The sequence below is a fragment of the Anabrus simplex genome, chromosome 1, assembly GCF_040414725.1.
Source record: "Anabrus simplex isolate iqAnaSimp1 chromosome 1, ASM4041472v1, whole genome shotgun sequence".
In the NCBI taxonomy this organism is placed as follows: Eukaryota; Metazoa; Arthropoda; class Insecta; order Orthoptera; family Tettigoniidae; genus Anabrus; species Anabrus simplex.
Window position 1 is genome coordinate 634,244,254 of NC_090265.1, and position 27,636 is coordinate 634,271,889.

The window sequence follows — 27,636 nt, forward strand, 5'->3', positions numbered from 1 at the left end:
AAACGTGTCACAAGAAACAATCAGAAGACGTTTACGAGCAATGGGGAAGATCAATAAACTCAGTAAATGGGTCCCACACGATTTGAATGAACGGCAAATGGAAAATCGCTAAGTCATTTGTGAAATGCTGCTTCAATGCCACAAAAGAAAATAATTTCTGTATCGAATTGTGACGGGTGACAAAAAATTGATTTATTTTGAAAACCCGAAATGGTGAAAATCATGGCTTTCACCTGGCGAAGCCGGTCCTATCAACACCAAGGCCAAATCGCTTTGGCAAGAAACCATGCTTTTTGTCTGGTAGGACCAGAGTGGTATTGTGTATTATGAACTCGTGAAGCCTGGTGAAACCATTAATGCACAACACTATCGCCAACAAATGATTAATGTAAATCACCGATTGATCGCAAGACAACCAGAATGGGCCAGAAAATATGGCAAAGTGATTTTGTTACACGACAATACACTGTCTCACACAGCAAAACCAGTGAAAGACACCTTGAAATCGCTTGGATGGGACATCCTTCCACACCCGCTGTACTGCCCTGACCTGGCACCATCTGACTATCACCTCTTCGCATCAATGGGGCACATGCTCGCAAAGCAGCAATTTCAAGGAAGTTGGAAAATGGCTCGACGAATGATTTGCCGCAAAAGACAACCAGTTTTTCTGGCATGGTGTTCGTAACTTAACTGAGAGATGGGCGAAGTGTGTAGAAGTCAATGGCCTATATTTTGAATAAACAAAAAATGAATTTCCCTTGAAAATTACGTGTTTTCTTTACCTCAAAAACTGGCAAAAACTTATGCTTACACCTGATATGTATAAACAGCATTTCTTGTCAACACATTGTTTTGTGATAGTTTTTTAAAGCCCATGGAGGATTGTATTGGATATGAACTTATATATCCTCTATTTTCAAAAATACCTTCAAGTGGGAACTTTCTGTATGTATTCCAAGGCCTTTACAATTTTTTTCTTGTGGGAGCTGATAATCTGTGTTGTAGGTGTACTCCTTAAACAAGACATTATTATTATTAATATTTACTGGCTTTACGTCCCACTAACTACTTTTACAGTTTCGGAGGGGCTAAGGTGCCAGAATTTAGTCCTGCGGGAGTTCTTTCACGAGCCAGTAAATCTACTGACATGAGGCTGTCATATTTGAGCACCTTCAGATACCACTGGACGGAGCCAGGATCGAACCTGCCAAGTTGGGGTAAGAAGGCCAGCGCCTCAACTGTCTGATCCACTCAGCGCAGCAAACAAGACATTCAGTCTTTAGATTTATGCAGCCTCTGTTATCTCTATCATGCTTTTATTAAATATATTTGGAGTGTCTGCAAAGTTTATCAATTTGTATCGTATTATTCAGTAATTCATTTAAGTTCAAAAATTTTGTCATTTACACATTTTTGTCAATTACTTCCATTAAGTAATTTTCAGAATAATGTAATGAATGATTAATTCTACTGTATTGTGATAGTGGGCCATTAGTGTTTGATTAACCCTTTGACCGCCAGCCTCATACGTGGAGTCCATGTCCTATACTGCCAAGGCCTAATGAGCACTTTTTACCTTGCAGTAAATTATTCGTAATAACTTCTGTTCAATTCATGTAAACTGGATGGGCATTTTTTTGTTTCAAAGGTAATGCTTCAGACATTTTATTGATGTAAATTAATGCACCTTTATTTTTAAAACTTTTATTTTATGAAGTGATAATTCAAATAAATATTTCCTTTCTTTGAAAAAATTATTTTATGATCAATAACCGGTAAGAAAAAAAAATTTTTACTATCAAAAGCTGCATTATTTTAGATAGCTGGTGTTTCCTATGCTAAATATAAAATGATAGAGCCTTATGTACAATATTACAGTTACAATATTATTATTATTATTATTATTATTATTATTATTATAACATAAACGTGAAATTTTCTAATCTTACATTATATGCAAATGCTGCAGTTCCTGGTTCGTTTTAAGTAAAAAATTACTACTAATGTATATTTCACACATACATGTATGTTCAGTCTTCAGCCCTAAGGCTGGTTGGATCCTCAACAGCTCTGCCATCGGCTGTCATAGATGGCCTAGGCATCACTGAAGAGGCGTACTAGGGAAATGAGGAGTGAGGTAGTTTCCCGTTGCTTTCCTCACCGAGCCAGAAGTTGCTATTACATATCAGTCTGCCAAGCCCACTGAAATGCATGCACCAACCGACCCTATGAGCAATGTTTTCACACCATTCATAGCAGGGACTGGCTGCACAAGGAATGGCCTTACTAGCACCACTCATACCTCAGTCACTTTCATATTGTCTAAGCCAAGGGTAAGACAGAGACAGATCAATGAAAGTAACAAAATTGCTCTAGCCCATACCAGAAGACATAGTGCACTGTAAACACTAGGTCCTGCCAGCAAAGGCATCCACATACATAACGCTCAAAAATTCACTTTTTGCCTTAAAAATATGATATAAGAAATTATTTACTAATATTTACACATGTTTATGACGTGCTCTACCAAATGTGCTTAGGGAGACTCAAAGGGTGTACACTCTTCTTACACTGTCTACAAATGTATCTGGTCTTTATTCCATTTACCACCTTGACTAGTACTACTCTTTCTGAATACGGAACAGTTAGGTTCCTTTTTTTTCTTTTTTCTTTTTTTCCAGTAAAATAGTAAGGGGGTTGTTACCCGCCCGCGGGAGCTGAATTGCCGCTTGGCCACCAAGCCACTCGGCAACAAGTTCGTCAACTAAACTTGTTGTATATAGTCTTATTTAATCCAAAACTAGTCCAAAACATGTATTATACATTATTAAAACGAATAAATAACTTGGAAAGTACTTTTTCCGGAAAGTCCGATCAATCGGACGTTGGCGTAGACTGAACCTCGAACGTCCGATCAATCGGACGTTGGCGGTCAAAGGGTTAATGATGATAGTTCCTGCTGTGCTTAACTAAGAATGCTAATTTCTATAGATGTCTATTTCATTCTTACCAGTTTCCATGTAGTGAGCATTGTTGATAATAATAATAAGAATAACAATAATAATAATTTTGATATTTGAACACAAAAGTGTTGCGTTGCTGAAAACCTTCAGTGTGTTAGTTTGATGTTAAACTACTATTTTAAAAAAAAAGTAGCATTAACAGCCATTATTTGAATATTAATGCAGTCATCCATGCATTAGAGTTTGAACGATAGTCTATTGGAAATTTCTTCACACTTTTAAAGCATTGTGGGTTCTTGCTTTTGCCAAGATTACCAGAAGCCTTTCTTTGTCGCCATTCATATTTATGTAGCACAAAACAATTAGCCATTCCATTCTTGAACTCAGGCAAGGTGCAGTAATACAATCTGGTCTGAACTGCATTAAACACACAATCTGGACAGTATTTGAAAATCATTTTTGGCCACTCCTTTTCTATCAATCTTTCAGCACCACGGAAATTGGCATGCATTCGTTTGTGCCACAGTGTTCTCTCATTTCTTCCAATGATGAAACCATCTTTTTGCTACAAAATAATCTTTTCCCATTTTCTTAGCAAGTTCTGCTTTTTGTCACATCAGAAGGTCATCAACACAAGCAACTTGTTAATGAATTTTTTTTGTTCTTTTCATGAATATTATTGAACCAAAATTTTAAAGCTGATTCAACCTGAATGTCTTTTCCATCACGAAACCTCTACAGTTTCAAGTTTTGGTTTTCTTTTCCAGCCCCAACAGTAGTCTCAGTTGTTTTTAATTTTTGCAGAAGAGGTTGTGAAATCTGTAACTGCACAACTTTGACTTATTTTAGGCAATTTTTTGAATGCAGCACAGTCACCTCAGATATTCTCAGTCAAGTTTTACAAAAACAAAAATTTGATAACATAAACCGAAATATTGATTACAATAAATACATTTTTTTTCAATAAGTATTTGTTTGGACGGGTCTTCATGAAAGTAATAAGAATATCGGAATGATATAATTATGTGATCGCAATAAGCAGCATGCACAGTACTAGAGTGCATGAGATATGTACCATACACAAAGGACGTTAGTCACTAGTATTTTTATTTGTTCTGACTTTTAAAAAACATGAAACGGCGTATGGCTTTTAGTGCCGGGAGTATCCGAGGACAAGTTCACTGACTAAAAATTATTATATTATAGACAATAATAATAAGTCATGAAGTTTGTCATATCTAATTTCAAACTTTGTTTGCATCAATGTCCCATACATTCAGTATTTTGCAGAATTCTTCTACCTTGGGTTGCACCTAGGACCTATTCACTAGTCTTGTCCTTGTGTATTGAATATTCTGCTGTAATCTCTACATGGTTTCAGTTTACCTCAAATTGATTTCCAATTTGGCACCTAAAGCTGGAGGTGCATAAAAGTGCTCCGTAATTTGCCTACTGCATAACAAGACAGATCATAGGTATTTACTGTGAATGGGTTCTTTTTAAAAAAAATACATCGAGTTGAGCCTCTATGGACTGCGTGGTAACAACCAACTTCATTTTAGTGTCTAGGTCTTGTTCCGGCTTTGACTTCCTGCCAATATCTCTGAGCCCAGCGACGAGTGCCCATTTATGCTCTTCAGACAAAGCTCCTTTCCATCTTCTGGAAGTTGATGCCATTTTGAAACCTTGATAGTTGTTCACCAATCTTCTGAATGCGTTCCTGTCATGAATTTCTTGGTCTGAAATACCAATCTGCCTCAAATCTTTTTTGCATTCCTGGAACCATCTCGGCCTTGTTGCCTTAGGCTGCCACCAACACCACGACATCGCCAAGCACAGCTACTCTGGTGTCGTAAAAGAGTCAACTGGAGAGGGGAATGGTGGTCTTCAGTGACAAGAGTAGGCTCTGTCTGTATGCAAGTGATGGACATACACATGTAGACGTGGTGAGCAGCCTATTCCAGAGTGCATTCGTCCACAACACCTGAGTCCCACCCCAGGCTTCATGGTGTGGGGGTGCCATAACTTACAACAGACACAGTTGAGTGTTTCTGCAACATGCTCTACATGGTGTACAACAACTGCCCTGACAAGCAAGATCACCGGATCTCTCGTCAATTGAACATGTATGGGACATGATGAAACGGGAATTTACGCGTTCTTCAGAGCCTACAAGAACCATTGCTTACATCAAAACGTGCAAGATGCTTGAGGACAATCTATTGCAGGATACCATTCGACACTTTTATGATCGTTTGTATGTTCTGATTGCACGCCTGCATTGCTGCCAGAGGGGGTACACTGTGTGTTGGTGCAACTGTTTGGACATCTTTTAGTATGACGTGTGGTTCATTTGGTCTGAATTTGTAATCATATACTCCTGCAATAATGAACTACCTGTCACATTGCTTGTGAATAAAATGACTTTGTCCTTCAGGATGCTGCATGATTTTTTTTTCTTCTGGCAGTGTATTACATTTGATAAAATTATGAGCAGACCAAGCAAGTTGGTTGCATGGTTTTAGTCACATAGCCACGAGTGTGCTTTCAGGAAATGGTGGATTTTGAGCCCCACTATCAGCAGCTCTGAAGATGGTTTTCTATGGTTTCCCCATTTTCACAACAGGCAAATGATGAGAGTGTACCTTAATTATGACTTTTTTTACAATTTGTTTTACATCGTGCCGACACAGATAGGTCTTACGGTGACGATGGGATACGAATAGCCTAGGTGTGGGAAGGAAGTGGCCGTTGTCTTAATTAAGGTACAGCCCCAGCATTTGCCTGGTGTGAAAACTGGAAACCACGAAAAACCATCTTCGTGGCTGCCGACAATGGGGCTCGAACCCACTATCTCCCTGATGCAAGCTCACAGCTGCACGCCCCTAACCGCATGGCCAACTCGCCTAGTGTGTACCAGTCTTAGCCCTGTCCAATCCCATCGTTGTGACGTAAAACAAATAGCAAATAAGGTGGTACTTTGATACCAGGTTTGGATGTTGGAATGATAGGAAAATAACGTTTTATGATACTTTAAGTAGCAGAGAGGCGAGATCCTTCCTCAATGCTTGCCAGGGACCAACTCACTCACCCCAAAAGTACGCTTACTTTTATAGAAGAACTAGCTGTAGTACCCGGCGTTGCCCGGATAGTTTTTGAATGTTTACTTTTAATATTTGTATTACCAGTTAGTTGAGTGTGAAGTGAATGCTTATAGAATTCTTTTTGAGATGTTGATTTTACGACTTATCATGTAGTTTTATAGTTATTTAGATGTATCTGACTTCAAGTTTTAGATTATTTAATTATCGAGTAAACACTAATCTCGGTCATTTTATACTATTTACTTTTAAGCCCTTCTCAGCTCCTGCCTCGATGGAGGCTGAACGTGGACTTAAACGCTATCCACAGCGTCACAGGTCGTATCAGCGACACATAAACAATGGATTTCGACATTAATATTGGTTATTTTCCTTATTTTTGCACGTCAGCCCCTCTCATTCCCCAACACCAGCGGGGGCTAGGTGTATCTGACCTCCACAGTAATGTTTTCTATATAGTAAGTCATGTGTATACCAAGTTTGATTGAGAGATATGCTAAAACATACACACATCCTCAAACTCTGTCCCTTTGGACGTTTTCAATTTTTTGCCAGTTCTCATCCGCCTGCCGAGTAGGACTGAGCTTTATCTTAAACGGCATCCAGAGTGATACAGTTCATCTCAGCGACCCCGAAAACTATGGATTAGACACAAATTTCGGTCATTTTGGTTAATATTTACATTTCGCCCCTACTTTAGAGGCTAGGAGTCTCTTACCCCTAGGGTATATTTCTCCAAACAGTAGGTCCAGTATACACACATGCGTCCATTCTCTCGGTCATTTTCGAAATTTTGTTTTTCACTTTTTCTCACCGCTATGCGAAAGGAGGCAGAAATTTGACTTCTAAAATAATTGGAGCGTTACTATTCATCTCAGCGACCCCGAAAAGAATGGATTCGACACTATTTTCGATTATTTCTACATCTCATCCCGTTGTAGGTGTGCTAGGGTTGTCATACCTCCACGCACTTTGTCTCCTGATAATAAGTCATAAGTGATCAAGTTTGTTTGAAATTGTTCCCGTAGTCCCGAAACGTATGGATTCAACACTAATATCGGGCATTTTCAGTCTTAATTACATTTCGTACCCTTATCTAAGGCTTCAAGGGGTGTCTTTCCCCCTTAGTATTTTTTTCAGGTATTAGGTAATATTTGCATTAAGTTCTGCTGACAGTTATACTGGAACGTACAAAAACATCCTTAATCTCGGTCATTTGGATATTTTCTGTTCTTGACTCCTTCTCACCCGCCTGGCAATTGGGGATCAGCTTGGACTTAAATGACAACCGGAGTGTCACTCCTCATTTAATCGACACCTAAAACCATGGATGTGACATTATTTTCGATTATTTCATATCTAACTCCCTTCCTAACCACTCACTACAAAAGGGGCCTTAATTTGGACTTTAAAAGTCCAGAGTGCCACTATTCACCTCAGCGACCCTAAAAACTGTGGATTCGACACTAATTATGATTATTTTTATATATCACCCCCCTTGCCCCCCACCCTAAAGGGGGCTGAACTTGAAATTAAGAATTTCCCGGAATGTCACTGTTCATCTAAGCGACCCTGAAAAGTATGGATTCGACTCTATTTTCGTTTATTTTGATATATGACCCCCCTTGCCCCCCGCCCCTAATGGTTCCTGGGGTGTCTTATCCCCACGTGGTTTGTCTCCTGATACTAAAAATCCGCAGTGTCGCTATTCACTTTGGCGACCCCGAAAACTACGTATTCGACACAATTTTCGATTACATGTATATATCACTTCCCCCTCGCCCCAACGCCAAAGGGTCTGAACTTGGACTTTAAAAAATTGGAGTGTCACTATTCATCTCAGCAACCCCAAAAAGTATGTATTCCACACTACTTTGATGATTTTCATATCTCAAGCCCCCCGCCCCCACCCCTAATGGTTCCTGGGGTGTCTTATTCCCACGTGGTTTGTCTCCCGATATTAAAATTCCGGAGTGTTACTATTCACCTTGGCGACCCCGAAAACTGTATATTTGACACTAAATACTATTATTTTTATATCTCACCCCCCTTGCTCCCCGCCCCAAAGGGGGATGAACTTGGACTTTAAAAAATCCCGGGGTGTCACTATTCATCTAACCGACCCCAAAACGATGCATTCGACACTACTTTCGATGATTTTTATATCGCACCCCTTCGCCCCCCGCCCCTATGGGTTCCAGGGGTGCCCTACCCCCACGTGGTTTGTCTCCTGATAGTAAAAATCCGGAGTGTCAGTATTCATCTCAGCGACCCCGAAGAGTACTTGACATTCTTTTCGATTATTTTTATACATCACTCCCCGCTTGTCCCCCACCCTAAATGGGGCTGAACTTGGAATTTAAAAATTCCCGGGTTGTCACTATTCACCTAAGCGACCACGAAAAGTATGGACTCGACACTATTTTCGATTATGTGTATATATCACTCCCCCCTCGCCCCCACCACAAAGGGGGCTGAACTTGGACTTTTAAAAATTCGGAGTAGAACTATTCATCTTAGCGACCCCGAAAAGTATGGATTCGACACTATTTTCGTATATTTATATATGACTCCCCTCACCCCCCGCCCCTAAGGGTTCCTGGGGTGTCTTACCCCCACGTGGTTTGTCTCCTGATACCAAAAATCCGGAGCGTTGCTATTCAGTTTAGCGACCCCGAAAACTATGTATTTGACACTATTTTCGATTATTTGTATATATCACTCCCCCCTCACTCCCACCCTAAAAGGGGGCTGACTTGGACTTTTAAAAAGATCGGAGTGTCACTATTCATCTCAGCGACCCCGAAAAGTGTGGATTCGACACTATTTTCGTTTATTTTTATTTATGACCCCCTCGCCCCTAAGGGTTCCTGGCGTGTCTTACCCCCACGTGGTTTGTCTCCTGATACTGAAAATCCAGATTGTCGCTATTCACTTTGGCGACCCCGAAAACTATGTATTCGACACTATTTCCGATTATTTATATATATCGCTCCCCCCCTCGCCCCCACCCCAAAGGGGCTGAACTTGGACTTTAAAAAAAATTGGAGTGTCACTATTCATCTCAGCGACCCCGAAAAGTATGGATTCGACACTATTTTCATTTATTTTTATATATGACCCCCCTCGCCCTCCGCCGCTAAGGGTTCCTGGTGTGTCTTACCCCCACGTGGTTTGTCTCCTGATACTGAAAATCCTGAGTGTCGCTATTCACTTTGGCGACCCCGAAAACTATGTATTCGACATTATTTTCGATTATTTGTATATATCACTCCCCCTCGCCCCCACCCCAAAGGGGCTGAACTTGGACTTAAAAAAAATTGAAGTGTCACTATTCATCTCAGCGACCCCGAAAAGTATGGATTCGACACTATTTTCATTTATTTTTATATATGATCCCCCTCGCCCCCAGGGGTGTTTGGGATGTCTTACCCCCACGCGGTTTGTCTCCTGATACCAAAAATCCGGAGTGTCGCTATTCACTTTGGCGGCCCCGAAAACTATGTATTCGACATTATTTTCGATTATTTATATATATCACCCCCCTCGCTCCCACCCCAAAGGGGCTGAACTTGGACTTTAACAAAATTGGAGTGTCACTATTCATCTCAGCGACCCCGAAAAGTATGGATTCGACACTATTTTCATTTATTTTTATATGTGACAACCCTCGCCCCCCCCCCCCGCCGCTAAGGTTTCCTGGGGTGTCTTACCCCCACGTGGTTTGCCTCCTGATACCAAAAATCCGGAGTGTCGCTATTCACTTTGGCGACCCCGAAAACTATGTATTTGACACTATTTTCGATTATTTGTATATATCACTCCCCCCTCGCCCCCACCCCAAAGGGGGCTGAACTTGGAACTTTAAAAATATCGGAGTGTCACTATTCATCTCAGCGACCCCGAAAAGTATGGATTCGACACTATTTTCGTTTATTTTTATTTATGAACCCCCTCGCCCCCCGCCCCTAAGGGTTCCTGGCGTGTCTTACCCCCATGTGGTTTGTCTCCTGGTACTAAAAATCCGGAGTGTCGCTATTCACTTTGGCGACCCCGAAAACTATGTATTCGACATTATTTTCGATTATTTGTGTATATCACTCCCCCCTCGCCCCCACCACAAAGGGGGGCTGAACTTGGACTTTAAAAAAATTGGAGTGTCACTATTCATCTCAGCGACCCCAAAAAGTATGGATTCGACACTATTTTCATTTATTTTTATATATGACCCCCCTCGCCCTCAGGGGTGTTTGGGATGTCTTACCCCTACGCGGTTTGTCTCCTGATACCAAGTCATAAGTGTATCAAATTTGGTTGAAATCGCTCCAATGGTTTGGGAGGAGATGTGGTACAAACCCACCCACCCACCCACCCACATACATACAATGACTTTTTATATAGATTAAAACTGGGACAGCTTTAAACTGCAGATTCCCACCATTTTCTTTGTTCCTGTTGGTCAGCTGTGATGAAGGCAATGTTTATTTTCTCCGATAGAGCTCACATGATGTGTGCAGAAGGAAAATCTCTCCTTTCGACTAGAATGAAATGGCAGATCTTTATCTGCCTCATAGGTTGATTGTGATAACAATTCTCTTGTCTCTTGTATGTATGTATGTTTTGGTATCTGCTGTGAATGGAAGGCCAAACCAACACCCAACTCTGACCAAGATGTCACAGTGTATCACTCTCACAGTGTACTGCATGATGTAAGATGCGTGCTTAGTCTTCTCACAAGACTTTGTCTCTCCTGCAAGACATCGATATGTTCTAGTGCTTCTCGAGACACGCACTCTTGTTTCCCATCCCTCTACTGATATAAAAAGTCACACAACTATTAAGGTTACAAATCCTGATTTATCACTTTTACCCCTCATATCAAAATTTGTTTGTTAAAATTGGCAATTCAACTTATGCTTCAAACAAAGAAGTGTAAGTGAACTTTCTTTCCAAGAAAGATTAGAAAATAAAATTTCAAAAGTTATTATCAGGAATGTTTTCTGTAGAAAGATATGCAGAATATGTTCTGCAGTCGCTTCTTTCCAAGAAGAGGTATATAAAGAAAAATATATAAAAATGGGTAAATAAAGAAATGTATGACGCATATCTTTATTTAAAATCGATTTACTTCACTATGGACGACATACAAAGATAACAAACTACTCGTTACCACATTTGCCAGTGTTACATTTACATAGCATTTGCTGTACTGACATGGAAGACTTTAACTGCATTTGCTACCTGATATTTGTAAAAATTTTAAAATCTTTTATACTTTATAGACAAGAATTTGATTCCTAAACAACACAGTATTGCCACACCTTTCCATACAGGTTATCACATAGTATGTGCTGCTAAATATTCCATTATATTTTGTTTATGACTACTATTTCTTTAAATGCACTTTATGACAGTTATTATACGGAATGTAAATCTAATCACATATATTGTTAAAAGTGACACAATCCAAATTTCAGTTCATATTATACTACACTCATTAAAATGATTTAAAAAAATTAAAAGTTGGTGCATAGGTGCATTATTACTTATGTAAGAGATCCTTTTCGTTGGATGGCATCATTAAAAACAGAATTTTAGCAAAACCTTGCAAAGTTGGGCCATTAATGGGACAGTTATTAGAATGGTACTACAGTAATTGCATGTAAAATTGTAAGCAACATAAAGATAACATCTCTAGTCTTCGTTCTCTACCTAGCAAACACATGGAATGTATTATCTACTCCTTCATGTTTCAAGCCTGATTATTCCCATTCTCAGTTTAACTTCAATAATCCTTTACATTTCTTGGAAGTATTAACACTTATAATAATATTTGTAAAATACACGGGAAATTCATCCTGTGAGTCATGGTGCTAACCTGGCAAGGCTTTACTATAATTTATTTACTTTCTTTTTTGTCTTCACACGTACACACACTAAGATATATTTCTGGTACTTTAATACTTCTTCGACTGCAACTTTCAATGATGAACCTCAAATATTGGCAACTAATTCCAACATCTCTTCCCTTGATTTCATTTTATAGTTTCAGATTACAATATTCAATCAGCAACAATAAGGTGTTCTATATATTGTGACTACATTTTTCTTCAATTTTTTTTTTTTAAGTACTTCAAATTTTAACTAAATATAACAGAAGAATAATAATCACAAACATTTTTCAATTCAGGATTCATCTTGTATGAGAATCTTTAGCATCTTGAAAAGCTGTTTTATTTGTTTACATGCACAAATTAGAGAAATGCAATTTTACTATAAAGATGTTAGAAAAGTGAATGAAGTTATTAGGCTAGGTTGGGACAATTGAGAAAGGAGTAACTACCTCACAAGGCAAGGATGTGTAAAACATAAAAGAGTGTTCAAATGTGTTGATCTATCCTACCGTGTGTGTATATTTCACATATTTACCTGTAAGTTGCTCTTCTCTTTACACAGTTTGACTTTTTGTCCATCTTGCCTTATATAACCATTCACACATATTATATCCTGCACATAACAGTACAAAAAATATTCAGTGTTGTCAATGTATTGCAATTACAGTTATTCCCCAAAAGTAGGACAAGAGCAACACTGTGACACAATGTGATCCTTGAATGATGTATTAATTTGATGTGGGTTTCTCCTTCAAATCACAATTCATTTTCTTTCTAGTTATGGTATATAAAAGCACAAATCCTTGGATTTGCCAACCTTGGGGACTATTTATGTTGTGCACATGAAAGTGTTATAAGATGCTGCCTTAAATTAAACCTATCAATGATAAAATTAGCACATATTTTCTGATAGTTCTGCAAAGCTTCAATAATTTGGATTAAAACCCTGTTTAGTTCCCTCCATGAACATTTAACAACCTATATTTTGAAGGCCCTCTTGTCTTTTGTTGTATTAACCACCTACAGCTGCTTATTGGCTCTTCAATAATTCACTTAAATCTTAACTTGAGACATGGAAGGTAAAACACTAAGTGGAGAAACGAAAGGATCACTATAGGGTGAATATATATTCTTAAATTGTGAATGGCACCATCAGATGCTGTCCACTTTTGTATTAGTACTTTGATTTAGTGAAGCTTCTACCCCCACCCCTTTCTTTTTCTCCCCCTCAATCTTTCCTTGCAGTGTTGACATGCTCCTTAAATTAATTTTGATCAAGAGTTCCCCTGATAAACATTTCCAAAGTTCTATTTACTAATACAGGATTTTGCAGACATCCCCAGACCTGTCAGATTACAATTTTCTATTGTTATCTTTTAGGATTTTCAAAGATACATTTTATTAAGATACCCTCCGAATTGTGCTCTTTTCTAATGCAACATACATAACAGTACCAAAAATATTCATTTGGCTCTAAATACTAACAACAAGCTAAGGTGTTCTACTACAAGATGTTGGGTATTTAAGAATGTCTGTCAACCATTCATTTGGCATTTCAATGCAGACGCATAGAAAAATGAATAAATAAAATCACATTGAATTAACTTTTATCTGTCATCGATGCCTAGGCTTTTTATTTAAATTTTTCTTAGCACTTGATCCACGGTGGACAGTTTTTCCTTCTTTACTAGGAGTGTCTTTCACTGGAGTTGAGGGTCTCTCCATTGGAGCTGTTCCATTCACTGTAGTCCCATTGGTTGTCACAACATTTCCATTATTTTGATGAAGTGTCGTACTGTTATTTTTGCCAGATTCTTTCCCCGTGACATTATCCTCGCTTCCACTGTTGCCTGTCTGAGATTCAGTCTCGCTGTTTCTTTCTACATTCAAAAGTAAAGACACAAAATAATTAATTATGGACAAAACTTTCAATAAATTATTCAGTGCAATAATCTATGTAGCTCAGATTACTGTGATATTCATAATTAGTACAGTTATATGAAAGAAAATAACATAATTCTCCTTACTAAGTTTACTGAGATTCTTAATTCTTTACTGATTGATTATCATAGCTCTGAGCTGCTCTCTTTGAATACAATATGACTAAGATTCTATATTTAAATTAGAGAAACTACAAAACCAAGAAAAGTTCACAGAATTGCATGCTAATACAGGGTTAAATATATATTGTCGTGATAGTTATGACAATGTGGTATGCGCATAGAATGAATTACATGGTTGATAAACTTAAAGAAACCAATTTAATAATTTTCATGTTTTAAATGTATTGAAAGTCAAGAATCAAGTTTTGATTGAGACTGTGTTCTACCAATTTGCAGACCATCTTTTAAAACAGAATATGACCAAAATATTTAAATAATTACAAAGAGGAGAATTTACAGGTGCATATACAGCATATAATTATGATGATAAGGTAATTGTTGTTTCAAGGAGCTTAACATTGAGGTCACCCTGAATTTTTATCAGCTTCTATTAAAACATTGAGGCAGACCAAGAGAGGCATTTGTACTGACTAAAATACAACTTCACTTTGAGTTCAGTAAAATGTACACTCAAGAAATAAGTTATATAAATAATTTCCCTAATGTTGGGGAAATAAGAGTACTGTGGAAAGGAAGAACAATGGATAAACAAATGTTAATTTATATAAGTTGGTTAGTAAGGTGAAAAGTTTTTTCTTTCTTTCTTTTCTGACATTGGTGCATTTCTTTTGCTCTAGTTTCATTTGTTTCCTCAGAAGATGAAAAACGACAATAGGAAATAGGATATGATGATATAAAGCAAGCAGATTTTGTTATTCAACTTGTGTTTAGATCCTATTATCATGAAAGCCAAGTTTACAGTTTTATATGTAATATAAACCAGAGGATAATCTCACATACAGACTTCGATTTGAAACGTAGTAGCGTTGGTAAGTAATGTATTTCTAATGCTACATATGAACAGACGAAAGATATAACCTTTAAGGATTCTTGAATTTCAACTTGATTAATAGAATGGATAATTAATATCTATGAATATCTTCTGATGTAGCTTAGATAAGATCAGTGTAATGGAAAGAGTGGAGGGAAACATACTGTCATTTGGTATGCACATAATTGGTAACACTTTGGAATGAGGCAAAGGTACATCTGTGTAAATAAATAAATAAATTACAATAAAATTTCAAACTGGTGGATCATGGAAAGAATGAGAACTGGAGAAAATGATACAGGGGGAACTTTTAAGTCAGTGTGCTAATTTTCTATGGCTGAGAATAATTTAAAATTGTGACACTGTCTCTTGTTAACAGGTGATTATCAGAAAAGTATTCCATAAGACATGTATGTTTTAGCACAACCTCTGTCCATATCATGTCCTCGTTACGAAGTGATGGGCATCAAGCACAAAGAAAAGGTAAACATTAAGCTATATATATGTATGTAAATAAAAAAGAAGAAACTCCCCCTCCTCCAATCAATTTGAGACTAAGCAGAATGCCCTGCAGTTGACTGCCTCGATTTCATTGTAGTAAATACTAGAATGTCTTTTGTTAATTAGTTTCAAATATAGTATCAAAGGCTCTTTTCCTGAGAGAATGCTGGGGGATATGAACACCTAAAATTTTTGGGCCACAAAGAAGGAAAAAGAAAGTTCTTACTTCATAGATAAATTTAAAATATTCATATTATATCTTTCTTTTATGTTGCCATATCTCTAGTCGCATTCTTCAATCGTAGTGAACACTGATATTTGCTTCCACTTACTAGCGTTATCAAAATGTTAGTTGTTACTTTAAATAATAAATGGAGAATAGTCTTCTGCAAACAGAGGACATTTCCATTCTAGAATGTGTTAAAGTGTTCAGACTCTTTTTGACTTAGCCAGATAGTTCTGGAATTATTTATGGTGAGACAAATAAAATTGTTACATAATCGATTAGGTCCTCCTGATAAATAGATCATTTGAGGTTTCTGGGATTATCCTACGGACAAGAAAATTCTAAAATTCCTTCTTTCTCTTGTCAACACAATGGAAAGTGTTCCCATATCCACCAGTGAGTGTGAGAATGGAATTTTTCAAATGAATGAGCTTCATTGTGCCTTTCTGCCGTCAGTGATCTCCTTTTAATAAATTTTTGGTTTGCCACTGCTGTTATTTAAATCTGTGGTTTATTTAAATAACTTATTTTTGATAGGAAGACATCTTGCAACCACTACAAAGAGCAAGGAGAAAAAGTGCGATGACTACAGCACTGACACACTGATGCCAGTTTGGAGGCCAATTATTTACCACTTCCCTCTCTTTTAGGAGGGAAACTTCAAATTAATTCGAGTCTCAGATGAGAGTATTCCTAAACTTCCTTTTAGAAAAAGAGCCCTGTATAACATAATGCATAAATAGGGTACACAAGATTCAACTTTCCAGTTAGGTTCACAGAATCCAAACTCTAATTTTTCATTAAGCAGGGCTATAGTAATAAAAAAGTATAGACGTTCAAATAAATGCGATGTTTTTCTAGCCACAGCCACTCTGTCTTCTACCCAGTTAAAGGTAAATAAACAGAAGAGGTTTAGTAAAAGATAAGGTTACTTTATGCAGTGTCTTGCCTTTTTTAAGTTAGTAATATATATTTAACTAATAATTGTTGAGATGTATGTCCTCATTCTAAAATTTTTGTTAGTCTCTTCTGTTTGGCTTGGCTGGATTATTCTTGCTACTCTTGTAGCACAAGAGATTGTTAAAAGGTACACACAATTTACTGTTCTAAAAAAAATCTCCACCCAAATTATTTGGTAGGATTGAATTTGTGAACCATCTGGTTAATATTCTTATGATTGAATCGGGTTTCCAGTATCTATGAGCAATAGTACTACTAATGCTTTACGTATCCCATAGAAACATTCCACAGCAGATGGATTGTTCTGGACTAGATTATTAATTAAAACAATTTAATTAGCAATAATCTACTTTCCAGGTAGACATTTCCTGGAACCAAGATCTGCTTACGTTTAAGAAACAATCCCTGCACATTTCTTGTGGAACGGATGTTTGTCTGGGACCTCACGAATGATTCTTTTTCTTTATTTCAGAAGATACTGTTTTAGAAATAGGTTAATTTAAAAGGAATGCTCTTTGTATACTTACAGTCTGAAGCAGGGGCTGGAGATATTTTGCACTCTAAGAGCTTTATGTTAGTTTTAACTAACAATCAAATAATATCTTCAGCATTTTACTTGGACACTATGTCATACTACATTCTGTCCAAAACCAGTTCTGAAATCTCACTTGGAGCTAAAGGAGAGAATCACTTCCACATTACTACCTAGTGCTGTAATTTGTCAGGTTCTAAATGAAATGGTTTGTATATAGTTGCTGTAAATTTAAGGTATTTGTTGCTATTTATGTGGCAGATTTAAAAACTACGTACAACAAATATCAATATAATATTACAGCATGATTTCCCTGCATTAGAAAAAAATATTGTAACTCCTAATGCAAGTTGTTGATTTACAGGTAAGAGGCAGTGAGATTCTAATGAAATTATGAAATCTCCCAGTCAGTTGACATTTAAGAATGGTTAAATAGATTCAGTGGCACTTGAAAGAATTCTTTTACTAGAGCAAACTCTGATGTTTTATAAGTATCATAGCAGTTGGAGGGATATTATTATTAAAATTAGAACCATCTTGAAAAGAAATTCACAACTTCAAAAGTATGTGGATTACTATTGTGGGGAAGGAGTTGAGGAGGAGTTACACATGATTTGACCAGGAAAGGCATAATAATAATAATAATAATAATAATAATAATAATAATAATGAATCAGTGACCAGGGGAGGGGGGAAGAAGGTGAGGGATTTTATATATATATATATATATATATATAGGAAGATGTGTGTATGCATGTGTGGGGATGGTGGTGGTGGTGGCGGCGGTAGGAGGGTGGTGATGCATGTGCCTGGGCAATAAGGAATTGTAGTCTGAAGATGACAGCTACACAATTTATAATGCTACCACAAGGAGTAAATATATGAAGATGATGGTTAGTAGCCTTGTCATTAATCACAAAATATATATCAGTGAAGTGCGTTACAAAGTCATTCATTGATTTCCTGTATTTAAAAAAAAAAAAAATCACAGAATAATTTTCGTTTTCAGTTAAATTGCGTTAGAAATGAATCTTTTTTTGACCTGTCAACATGAGGTTTTATAAATTGTCTATCAAGAGTATTTTGTACAACGAAAGACGATGAAGGAAGTATTTCCTGTAGCATGTAACTAGTAGTGGAATGCAGCAGGGATTGACATCAAGATTTTAAAAATGCTACAGAGTAAGTACAAAAATTCACCTGTCATGTCTCCTTTGTATTTATAATTTCCCTTATAAAAGGTATGACATTCCTTAAAATAGGAGTTAAATAAATTTAACTTTTAACACATAAGACTGTAGATTTATTGGACTTTCGGACTTTACTTTTGGAATAATTTTCTGTATAAACAGAGCCAACAATGCGAGTCCCAAGTTATGGGAATGTGATGGCTGCCAGTTTACCATTATATATGCAATATTCAGAGAGGCTCTTTTAATGAAAGTTAGGTTTATTCAATATTTTTAACAATTATTAATTAAATTTTGCATAACAAGGAACAATTTATTCAGTTATTAATTATAATTACAAATTATAAGAACTACAAGGTTTAAAAAAGCACCCCCATTACAATTACAGTACTGTACAATATTCACAAAATTATACAAATGCAATGCAATTTCTGTCAACTTTGGATTCTTTAAATTGTTTTTGCAGATCCCTTTTTAGAAGTTGCATGCCAGTAGTTGACCACTCAATGGACAGCAGCATTGAAATCCTCACCTTTATCTTGTGTTTGGTCGACAAGTCCACTTACAGCCTAAAAATGAGAAAGAGAACAAAAATGTAATGAAATTTTTTTGAAATATATACAACTAATATTTCTGAATCTACTAACAAAAGTACAAATAGAAGTGTAGTTTGCAATTACAAATGAATCAGAAAATCTTTTCTGTTCTGGCCACCTTGAGAGCATATGATAAACAAGTATAAAGCCGATTACACACACTCTCTCTCTCTCTCTCTATACTGTAAACAATTTGAATCATTCATACAGGTTCAAGAGCTATATGAACCAACTGTTGATTTCTTTTGATACAAACCTCATCTTAGATCAATAATTGTGATTGGCTAAATTTTTTGCTGCTTTTTGTCAATGGTTTGGACTCACTAACCCTTCATAAGCACTCGTGCTTAAACGTTCCATTTGCATATTTAGGAACCATGTTTATTGGCCTTAATACATTCAATTGATTTCACCTACATTTAAATAAATAAATACAAATATGTAATTTTACTTAGTAACAAACCGCACATCTTTCAGTACTGTCATCTCAGCTTGGAAAACAGGTAAGGTAAGGGTGTGTTCTGCCCGAGGGCAGGTCCGAACCTCCGCAGAGGTGTGCCTGAGCCGGAGTTTGCGTACGGTAGGGCAGCCAGATCCTTTCCGCTCATCCATTCCCTTACCCCCCACCAACAGCGCATGGGAACTCATCCAAATCTTGACCACGTCCAATGTTGCTTAACTTCGGAGATCTTACGGGATCTGGTGTTTCAACACGCTACGGCCGTTGGCTTTGGAAAACGGGAAGATTTAAAAAAAATCTTACCATATATATCAGCATCTTATTTTGAGGTCTATTCCCAAAATAAAACCTTGTACAACATTAGAAGTTTATCATCATCTATAGCCTACCTGGTGGCCAGGGTCATTAAGACATCAAGTCTTTATGAACTGATACCGTGGTTAGCTGTTTCAAGTCCCATTGGAAGACATTTTCACCATCAGAATGTTGGTTAGCAGGGTAAGAGAGGTGGTGGTATACAATCTAATCATTAGATTTGCATACCAAAGGCCTGGATTCAATTCCAAACTTCTCCACAGTGTTCGTCAGATGGCGACCTTAAGCCCTGAGCAGACCCCTTGGTGTAGGCTTGTGCCAACAGTGGTTTCACCCTCTCCCCACCCACCACACACCTACAAATGCAGGTGATCCACCATGGGCATCTATTAGAAAGACCTGCATCAGGCCTCTCTGGAGGCCAGTAATCAATCAATCAATCAATCTGTATACTAATATCATAACGAAAGAAGTTTTGCAAGTTTGTTGGTACATGGAGTGGAATCTTGGGAACCACTCAACTTCTTCTTTGTTCTTTTTCTACCACTTTTTCCCCACACCTGTGGGGTCACAGGTACAAACTGTGTCGAACATGTGGACTTGGACCTGTTTTTACGGCTGGATGCCCTTCCTGATGCCAACCATATTTGGAGGGATATAATCACTACTGCGTGTTTCTGTGGTGGTTGGTAGTGTAGTTTAGTGTAGTGTGTTGTCTGAATATGAAGAGGAAAGGGACAAACACAAATACCCTGTCTGTGGGCCAGAAGAATTAATCAGAGGCAATTAAAATCCCCAATCTGGCCGGGAATGAAACCTGGGACCCTCTGAACTGAAGGCTTCAACAGTGACCATTCAGCCAATGAGTCGGACTTGGGAACCACTCAAGTGATTTCTGTTATTCTTTCCATCATTACAAAGCTTATTTATTCCTTATTATATATATATATATATTTACATATATATAAAAGCCATATATTACTCACTAATCATAAAATCTCCAGATCCAAAATACCTTGAAAGCTGAAATTAGGAACATAGGTTCATCTTTTGCCCTAGAGGTACACTACAAAATGATTTTTCAAAATTCAGCTTCTGCCCTACATTCAGGCCTTTTGACATAATAGCATAGACTAATTTAGGCAAAAATCAAATTTGTTGTACAAGGATCAGACAAAGCTCATTTTAAGTCTAAGGGTGTGATGAACAAATTGCGGTTAGTCCCTTTGGTACACCAGAAACCACATTTTAAGGCCTTAAAATCAACCATTTTTGAGTTGGCACCGTGCTGCCACCAACTGGTTTTTGAGTTGTTGGTATCACACTGTCACAACCTAGGTCAAAGAGCTGGAGAGCAGATGTTGACAGACTCATAAACGGGGTGATTGAAAGCATCACGGCTTCTGCTTGGGCAGATTGCGTGAGACATGCAGAAAGATTGCAGGAAGAATTTACTATACTATGAGCAGGTTTTATGGTTCTCACTGTCAGTTGTCTCACTTGCAGCAATATGATCAGGCATGCTTTTGTGTGCTGTTTTCTCATTTACAGCTATACGATCAGACTTGTTTCTGCATTTTATCAGACAGCTTTATCCTGTTCATTGAACTAACTTTTATTCGTCATACACATCTTTTCTTTTATATCTGTCTTGTATCTTTTATTTTTAATACCTTCCATCTTTTCAGACTCATTTTGGTCACAACGCTATAGTTTTTCTACAACGGTTTTCTTTCTGTTTTACCTGCAGCTTCGGTGTACTGTAGTTCCTGTTTCTCATAGCTTTACTTGCCCGACTCGTTGGCTGAATGGTCAGCATACTGGCCTTTGGTTCAGAGGGTCCCGGGTTTGATTCCTGGCTGGGTCGGGGATTTTAACCTTCATTGGTTAATTCCAATGGCTTGGGGGCTGGGGGTTTGTACTGTCCCCAATATCCCTGCAACTCTCACACCACACATAACACTATCCTTCACCACAACACGCAGTTCCCTACAAATGGCAGATGCCGCCCACCCTCATCGGAGGGTCAGCCTTACAAGGGCTGCACTCTGCTAGAAATAGCTACACAAAATGAATAGCTTTTCTTTTTCATAATAGGATGTTAGGCATGGAACTCATTACTACTGGCAGCGTAATGATACCTCATTGTGTTATACCCACGAAGGAAGACTGGTTCTGTTTTTCCTATTCCCTATCTTACTTAATGTACAGCACTGATTCGCTGGGCAAATTGACTTAAAGAAAGAGCTATTCTCACACCTAAGAATGACACCACAGCAAGCATCAATGATTCCTTATTGGACAACATTTCTACTAAGATAGTAAGATATAAGTCTGTGGACTCCTTGGTGAAGATAGAGAACATAATCCACTAACCTGTGGAATTCCTCCACACTTTAAATCCACCAGGTTTTATGCCTCACCATCTCAGTCTGAAAGATGGAGCACCTATAATGCAGATAGGGGATTTGATATCTCCTAAGATTTGCAACGGCACCAGGCTGCAAGTGAACTAACATTACACAGTAATGTGATTAAAGCAATCATCTTCATAGGATGTAGTGTGGGAGAAACAGTTTTCATCTTTTGCATTCTTTTGTTCTCTCCAACTACCATTTCCTATTCAAATGACTGCAATTTTCTACTAAAGTATGTTTTTTAATGACAATAAATGAAGTTCACGGGCAGTTTTTAAAAGCTGTTTCATAAGCAATAATTTTCATTTGTCTTGAAATACAATTACAAATTAAAAGCTAAAAATGGTTCCACCTATTCAATACTTTATTAGTAATATAAGAGCTATTTTGGCAAAAAGCTCACTACACAATACACAGAACATGTCAATGCAATCAAACACAGCAGATTCTCTGCCATGGGCCAACATATAGAGGAATTTATTCACAAGTTTACAACCACTGGGCAGGACATGAGGATTCTCAAAGTGGCTAACAAAGGCCCTATGCTTAATCCAAGAACTGCGGACCATCTGTAGTTCGTAAGAATCTCAAGAGATGGCAGGAGTAGTTTCTTATGAAACTATTTGTGAGTCACAAATATCATTTGTTTGGAAGGCAGACACTATTTTATCTTTACACTTGAAGTTATCGGTTAAGCAACATGGCGTCTGTTTTTGTTGATGATAATGAAATTGAAAGACTTATTTATGATGATGATTATTGTGTGGAGGATAATGTGGAAAGTTCATCAGATGATGAAACTGAAAACAAAATTGTTTGTGCAACGAGTAGATTTTCACAGGGTGTCCCAAAATCCAGTGACCCATATGTTGGAGAGCTTCCAGGTTTTACAACAGGTTTTCAGGCGACTGGTAATGCAAGTAATGAAAGCGTGAGTGTGAATTGGTGTGATGTGGAAACTCCAGAAAGTGAATTCTGCGGAAAAAGTGTCTCATTTACTGTTCACCACCCAGAACTCAGAAATATGCATCCACATAATGCAGCCCCAATCTTGTACTTCTTTCTGTTTTATACCCTTGGTTTTTGGAGATTATTAGTGCAACAGACTAATCGTTATGCCAGACAATACATTCATAAGTTTTATTGGCCTGGTCATAAATATGGGTCTTATGAAGAAAAAGAACCTATCAAGTTATTGGTCAACTCAGCACCCTGGTCAGGACACACCCTTCTTTAAAAAAGTGATGGCAAGGGATACTTTCTTACTAATAAACAGATTTTTCCATATTGTGGGCAACACATGCAGCAAGAAACCAGGTGACCCGGACTATGATCCCCTCTTCAAGGTCAGGTCAGCTACTGACCACTTCAATTCTTGTTTTAAAAATCGTATGTTCCAGGGAAAACACTCAGTATTGATGAGATATTAGTTGGTACTGAAAACAGAACTAATCTGATTCAGTATCTGCCAAACAAGCATCACCACCAGTGGGGAATTAAACTTTTCAAGATGTGTGAACCAGGGTCCTCATATACAATGCAGTTCAATGTTTATTCACCGGTAAAATGTGGAGGTTCTGCACCAAGTGGTAAAGGATTGGGGTTTGATGTAGTTTTCAGTTTACTGAACAGTATTCGAAGTATAGTTGGGAAGGGGTACCATACTGTTGTTGTGGACAACTGGTAAACTTCTGCTGACCTGGCCTTAGCTCTTTGGGAAAAGAACACTCTTTTCACCGGTACTGTTCGTAAAAAAAAAAAAAAAAATTCCTCCAGGAATAAACTCTTTAAAATTAGAGCCTGAACAAACTGTGTATAAAAGTGGCCCATTGCTGTTCACTGCAAGAAGAGAGAAAAAATCTCATAAAAAGTTATCAGTTCTTTCAACTGCATGCCCAGCTATCAATCACAAAGTGAAACGTAGATCTTCAAAGGGGAGGGAAATTGTTATGCCAGTTGTAGTGACAGAGTATACGAAGGGGATGAGGGGCATTGATGTGTCTGATCAGAAAATTGATCATGTGTCAGCTGAACGAGGTAGCCATAGGAACTGGTACAAACTTTTTTTCATATTGTTGACATGGCCATCCTCAATGCCTATATTCTATATACACAGAATACAGATGAAGATGAACTAATATCGAGGTATGACTTTATTGTGAACATTGTGGAGTCTCTCTGTGGTGCTGAAGAAGTTCAAAACTTGCCAGCTTCCAGCAGCACCTCTCACACTATAGAGAGACTTCCCAATAATCGTCAACACAGGTGTGTGGTATGCAATTCTCCTGGAAATAAAAAAGTAAAAAGGTCCAACTACGGCTGCATGGATGTGATGCTGGTGTATGTGTGAACTGTTACAAGGACTTGGATCACAACACCAAAAAGAGGAGGGTGTGAAGACCTTAGTCCACCATGCTGGTATTCTTGAAAAATGTTGAGGTAAACCATTTATTTTTTTTCAAAAGGGAATTAATGGCTTCAAATTAATGTTATGGATCTCCATCATAAGCTTATAGTTCACAAATTACATAAATAATATTTTCAGTCACATCAACCAATTATTTCAGCTACTTTTAGGCCAGGATTTTAAAACATTTTTGTAATTGGTAAAACTTGAGTATTACCCATTATTAATGTAATCTTTTTGTTTCTTGCATCAACGTTTAGTGCTATTCCTAAGCTTTAAAATAATATACAGTACATGTATATTATGATTTATTTGTGGCTACAAATATTTTTTTTTAATGTCTGCAATGCATTAACTTTACCCTCAGCATTTGAGGCAAAATCCAGCAGCAGTACCAGGGTTAATATACTCGAAAACTGCTTCCTCCATTTACAGCAATATTCTAATCCCAACTTCAATCTCAACGAGATATCTGAAAAACCGAATATCTTATCTATATATATAAAATAAGAGTTTTGTCTGTACATTCGTCAGAATTTGAAAAGAATGGTATTTCTGTATCAGTCATGTCCACAGTAACAAGAAAATGCATTTTTTTACTTTTCCGTAATTTCAGTCTGTCTGTCTGTCTGTCTGTCTGTATGTATGTATGTACACGCATCACAAGAAAACGGCTGAAGAGAATTTTATGAAAATCGGAATGTAAAGTCGGGTGATGAACTGCTACAATCTAGGCTATAAATTATTTTAATCACGCTGAGTGAAATGGTAGTTTAGGGGAAGGCCTGAAATTTAATTCTCAAATATTTATGTTATTAGTGGTCGTGTCTTAATGAAAATCGCTAGACAAAGATGGAAAATAAGTCGCTACAATATAGGATATACACGCTGAGAAAAATGGTAGTTTAGGGGAAGGCCTAAAATTTAATTGTCAAATATTTATTTTATTAGTGGTCGTATCTTCACAAATATTGGTATGCAAAGTCGGGGAATAGGTCGCTATAATCTAGACTATCAATAATGTTATTCGCACTGAGTGAAATGGTAGTTTAGGGGAAGGCCTGAAATGTAATCAATATCTAAAATAAGTGTTTTGCCTGTACATTGCTCAGAATTTGAAATGAATGGTATTTCTGTATCTGTCATGTCCACAGTAACAAGGAAATGCATTTCTCAGCCGACAGTCATTGTAGAACGTGTTGTCATGTGCCACAGGACACGTGTATAGCTAAGAATGCCAGGCCGCCGTCAACGGAGGCATTTCCAGCAGACAGAAGACTTTACGAGGGGTATGGTGATCGGGCTGAGAAGGGCAGGTTGGTCGCTTCGTCGAATCGCAGCCGATACCCATAGGGATGTGTCCACGGTGCAGCGCCTGTGGCGAAGATGGTTGGCGCAGGGACATGTGGCACGTGCGAGGGGTCCAGGCGCAGCCCGAGTGACGTCAGCACGCGAGGATCGGCGCATCCGCCGCCAAGCGGTGGCAGCCCCGCACGCCATGTCAACCGCCATTCTTCAGCATGTGCAAGACACCCTGGCTGTTCCAATATCGACCAGAACAATTTCCCGTCGATTGGTTGAAGGAGGCCTGCACTCCCGGCGTCCGCTCAGAAGACTACTATTGACTCCACAGCATAGACGTGCACGCCTGGCATGGTGCCGGGCTAGAGCGACTTGGATGAGGGAATGGCGGAACGTCGTGTTCTCCGATGAGTCACGCTTCTGTTCTGTCAGTGATAGTCACCGCAGACGAGTGTGGCGTCGGCGTGGAGAAAGGTCAAATCCGGCAGTAACTGTGGAGCGCCCTACCGCTAGACAACGCGGCATCATGGTTTGGGGCGCTATTGCGTATGATTCCACGTCACCTCTAGTGCGTATTCAAGGCACGTTAAATGCCCACCGCTACGTGCAGCATGTGCTGCGGCCGGTGGCACTCCCGTACCTTCAGGGGCTGCCCAATGCTCTGTTTCAGCAGGATAATGCCTGCCCACACACTGCTCGCATCTCCCAACAGGCTCTACGAGGTGTACAGATGCTTCCGTGGCCAGCGTACTCTCCGGATCTCTCACCAATCGAACACGTGTGGGATCTCATTGGACGCCGTTTGCAAACTCTGCCCCAGCCTTGTACGGACGACCAACTGTGGCAAATGGTTGACAGAGAATGGAGAACCATCCCTCAGGACACCATCCGCACTCTTATTGATTCTGTACCTCGACGTGTTTCTGCGTGCATCGCCGCTCGCGGTGGTCCTACATCCTACTGAGTCGATGCCGTGCGGATTGTGTAACCTGCATATCGGTTTGAAATAAACATCAATTATTCGTCCGTGCCGTCTCTGTTTTTTCCCCAACTTTCATCCCTTTCGAACCACTCCTCCTTGGTGTTGCATTGTCACTGTCAGTCAATGTACTTTGAGATGCATTTTTGGAAACTGAGAAGATGATCTAACAAGCTCTTAGTTCTTTTGTAATATAATTCTGTTGCTACTGATATACTCCTAAAGAAAGTTGTAGCATCCAGTATTACATAAACTATAAAATTCAGAACATATCATAAGCTTTCCACCAGAGATGAGTCAACATTATGAAAATACAATTATAAATTGCACTCTGGTACCATAAACTGAATTTTTAGAGAAAAAAATAGTTTTGGTAATGTACAAGAGATAATCACAGTCACAGCAACACATAGGACCAAATCTTTTAAGCTTACAGCTGTTGTGCCTGGTGAGAGGCTGCTTCCTAAATAAGTCTGAAAATAATTACATAACTAAGAAAGTGAATGAAAAATACTATGTGCATATGGAAATGCACACAAGTTTTGCCTCGAATGAAATGCAGGGATTCTCAAAATTATTGCAGATTTATTTCTTGGTTGCTGAAGGGGAAAAACAAAAAAAAAATCTGTAGACAACTATTCAGGAAGTCTATATGATATACTGTATGTCAGAAATGCAAGAATTCTGTAGAGGGGAAGTTGAATCAAATTTTATTGACACATTTTTCTACTGTTAAACCACAGTCCATTCTTACTGAACGCTTCCTCAGACAAAAGAAAGCACTACTTGGAGCACTAAAAATGACCAAATTTGTTTTCTAACCTAAGAATGCATGGGTATGAAGATTTATCCTATG

The 27,636-nt window shown here is 38.2% G+C and overlaps 1 protein-coding gene across 1 annotated transcript in view; it reads right to left on the reverse strand.

Moving 5' to 3' along the window:
- Window positions 1-11,173: 11,173 nt before the first annotated feature.
- Window positions 11,174-27,636, reverse strand: part of Eaf6 (chromatin modification-related protein EAF6/MEAF6) — a 51,395-nt gene continuing 34,932 nt past the window's right edge. Inside the window, exons 3-4 of the mRNA XM_067144976.2 lie at window positions 18,837-18,873; window positions 11,174-13,841 (exon numbers count right to left, since the gene is read on the reverse strand). Coding sequence (XP_067001077.1) covers window positions 13,576-13,841; window positions 18,837-18,873 — 303 coding nt within the window. The 3' untranslated portion in view covers window positions 11,174-13,575. The remainder of the gene's footprint in view (window positions 13,842-18,836; window positions 18,874-27,636) is intronic.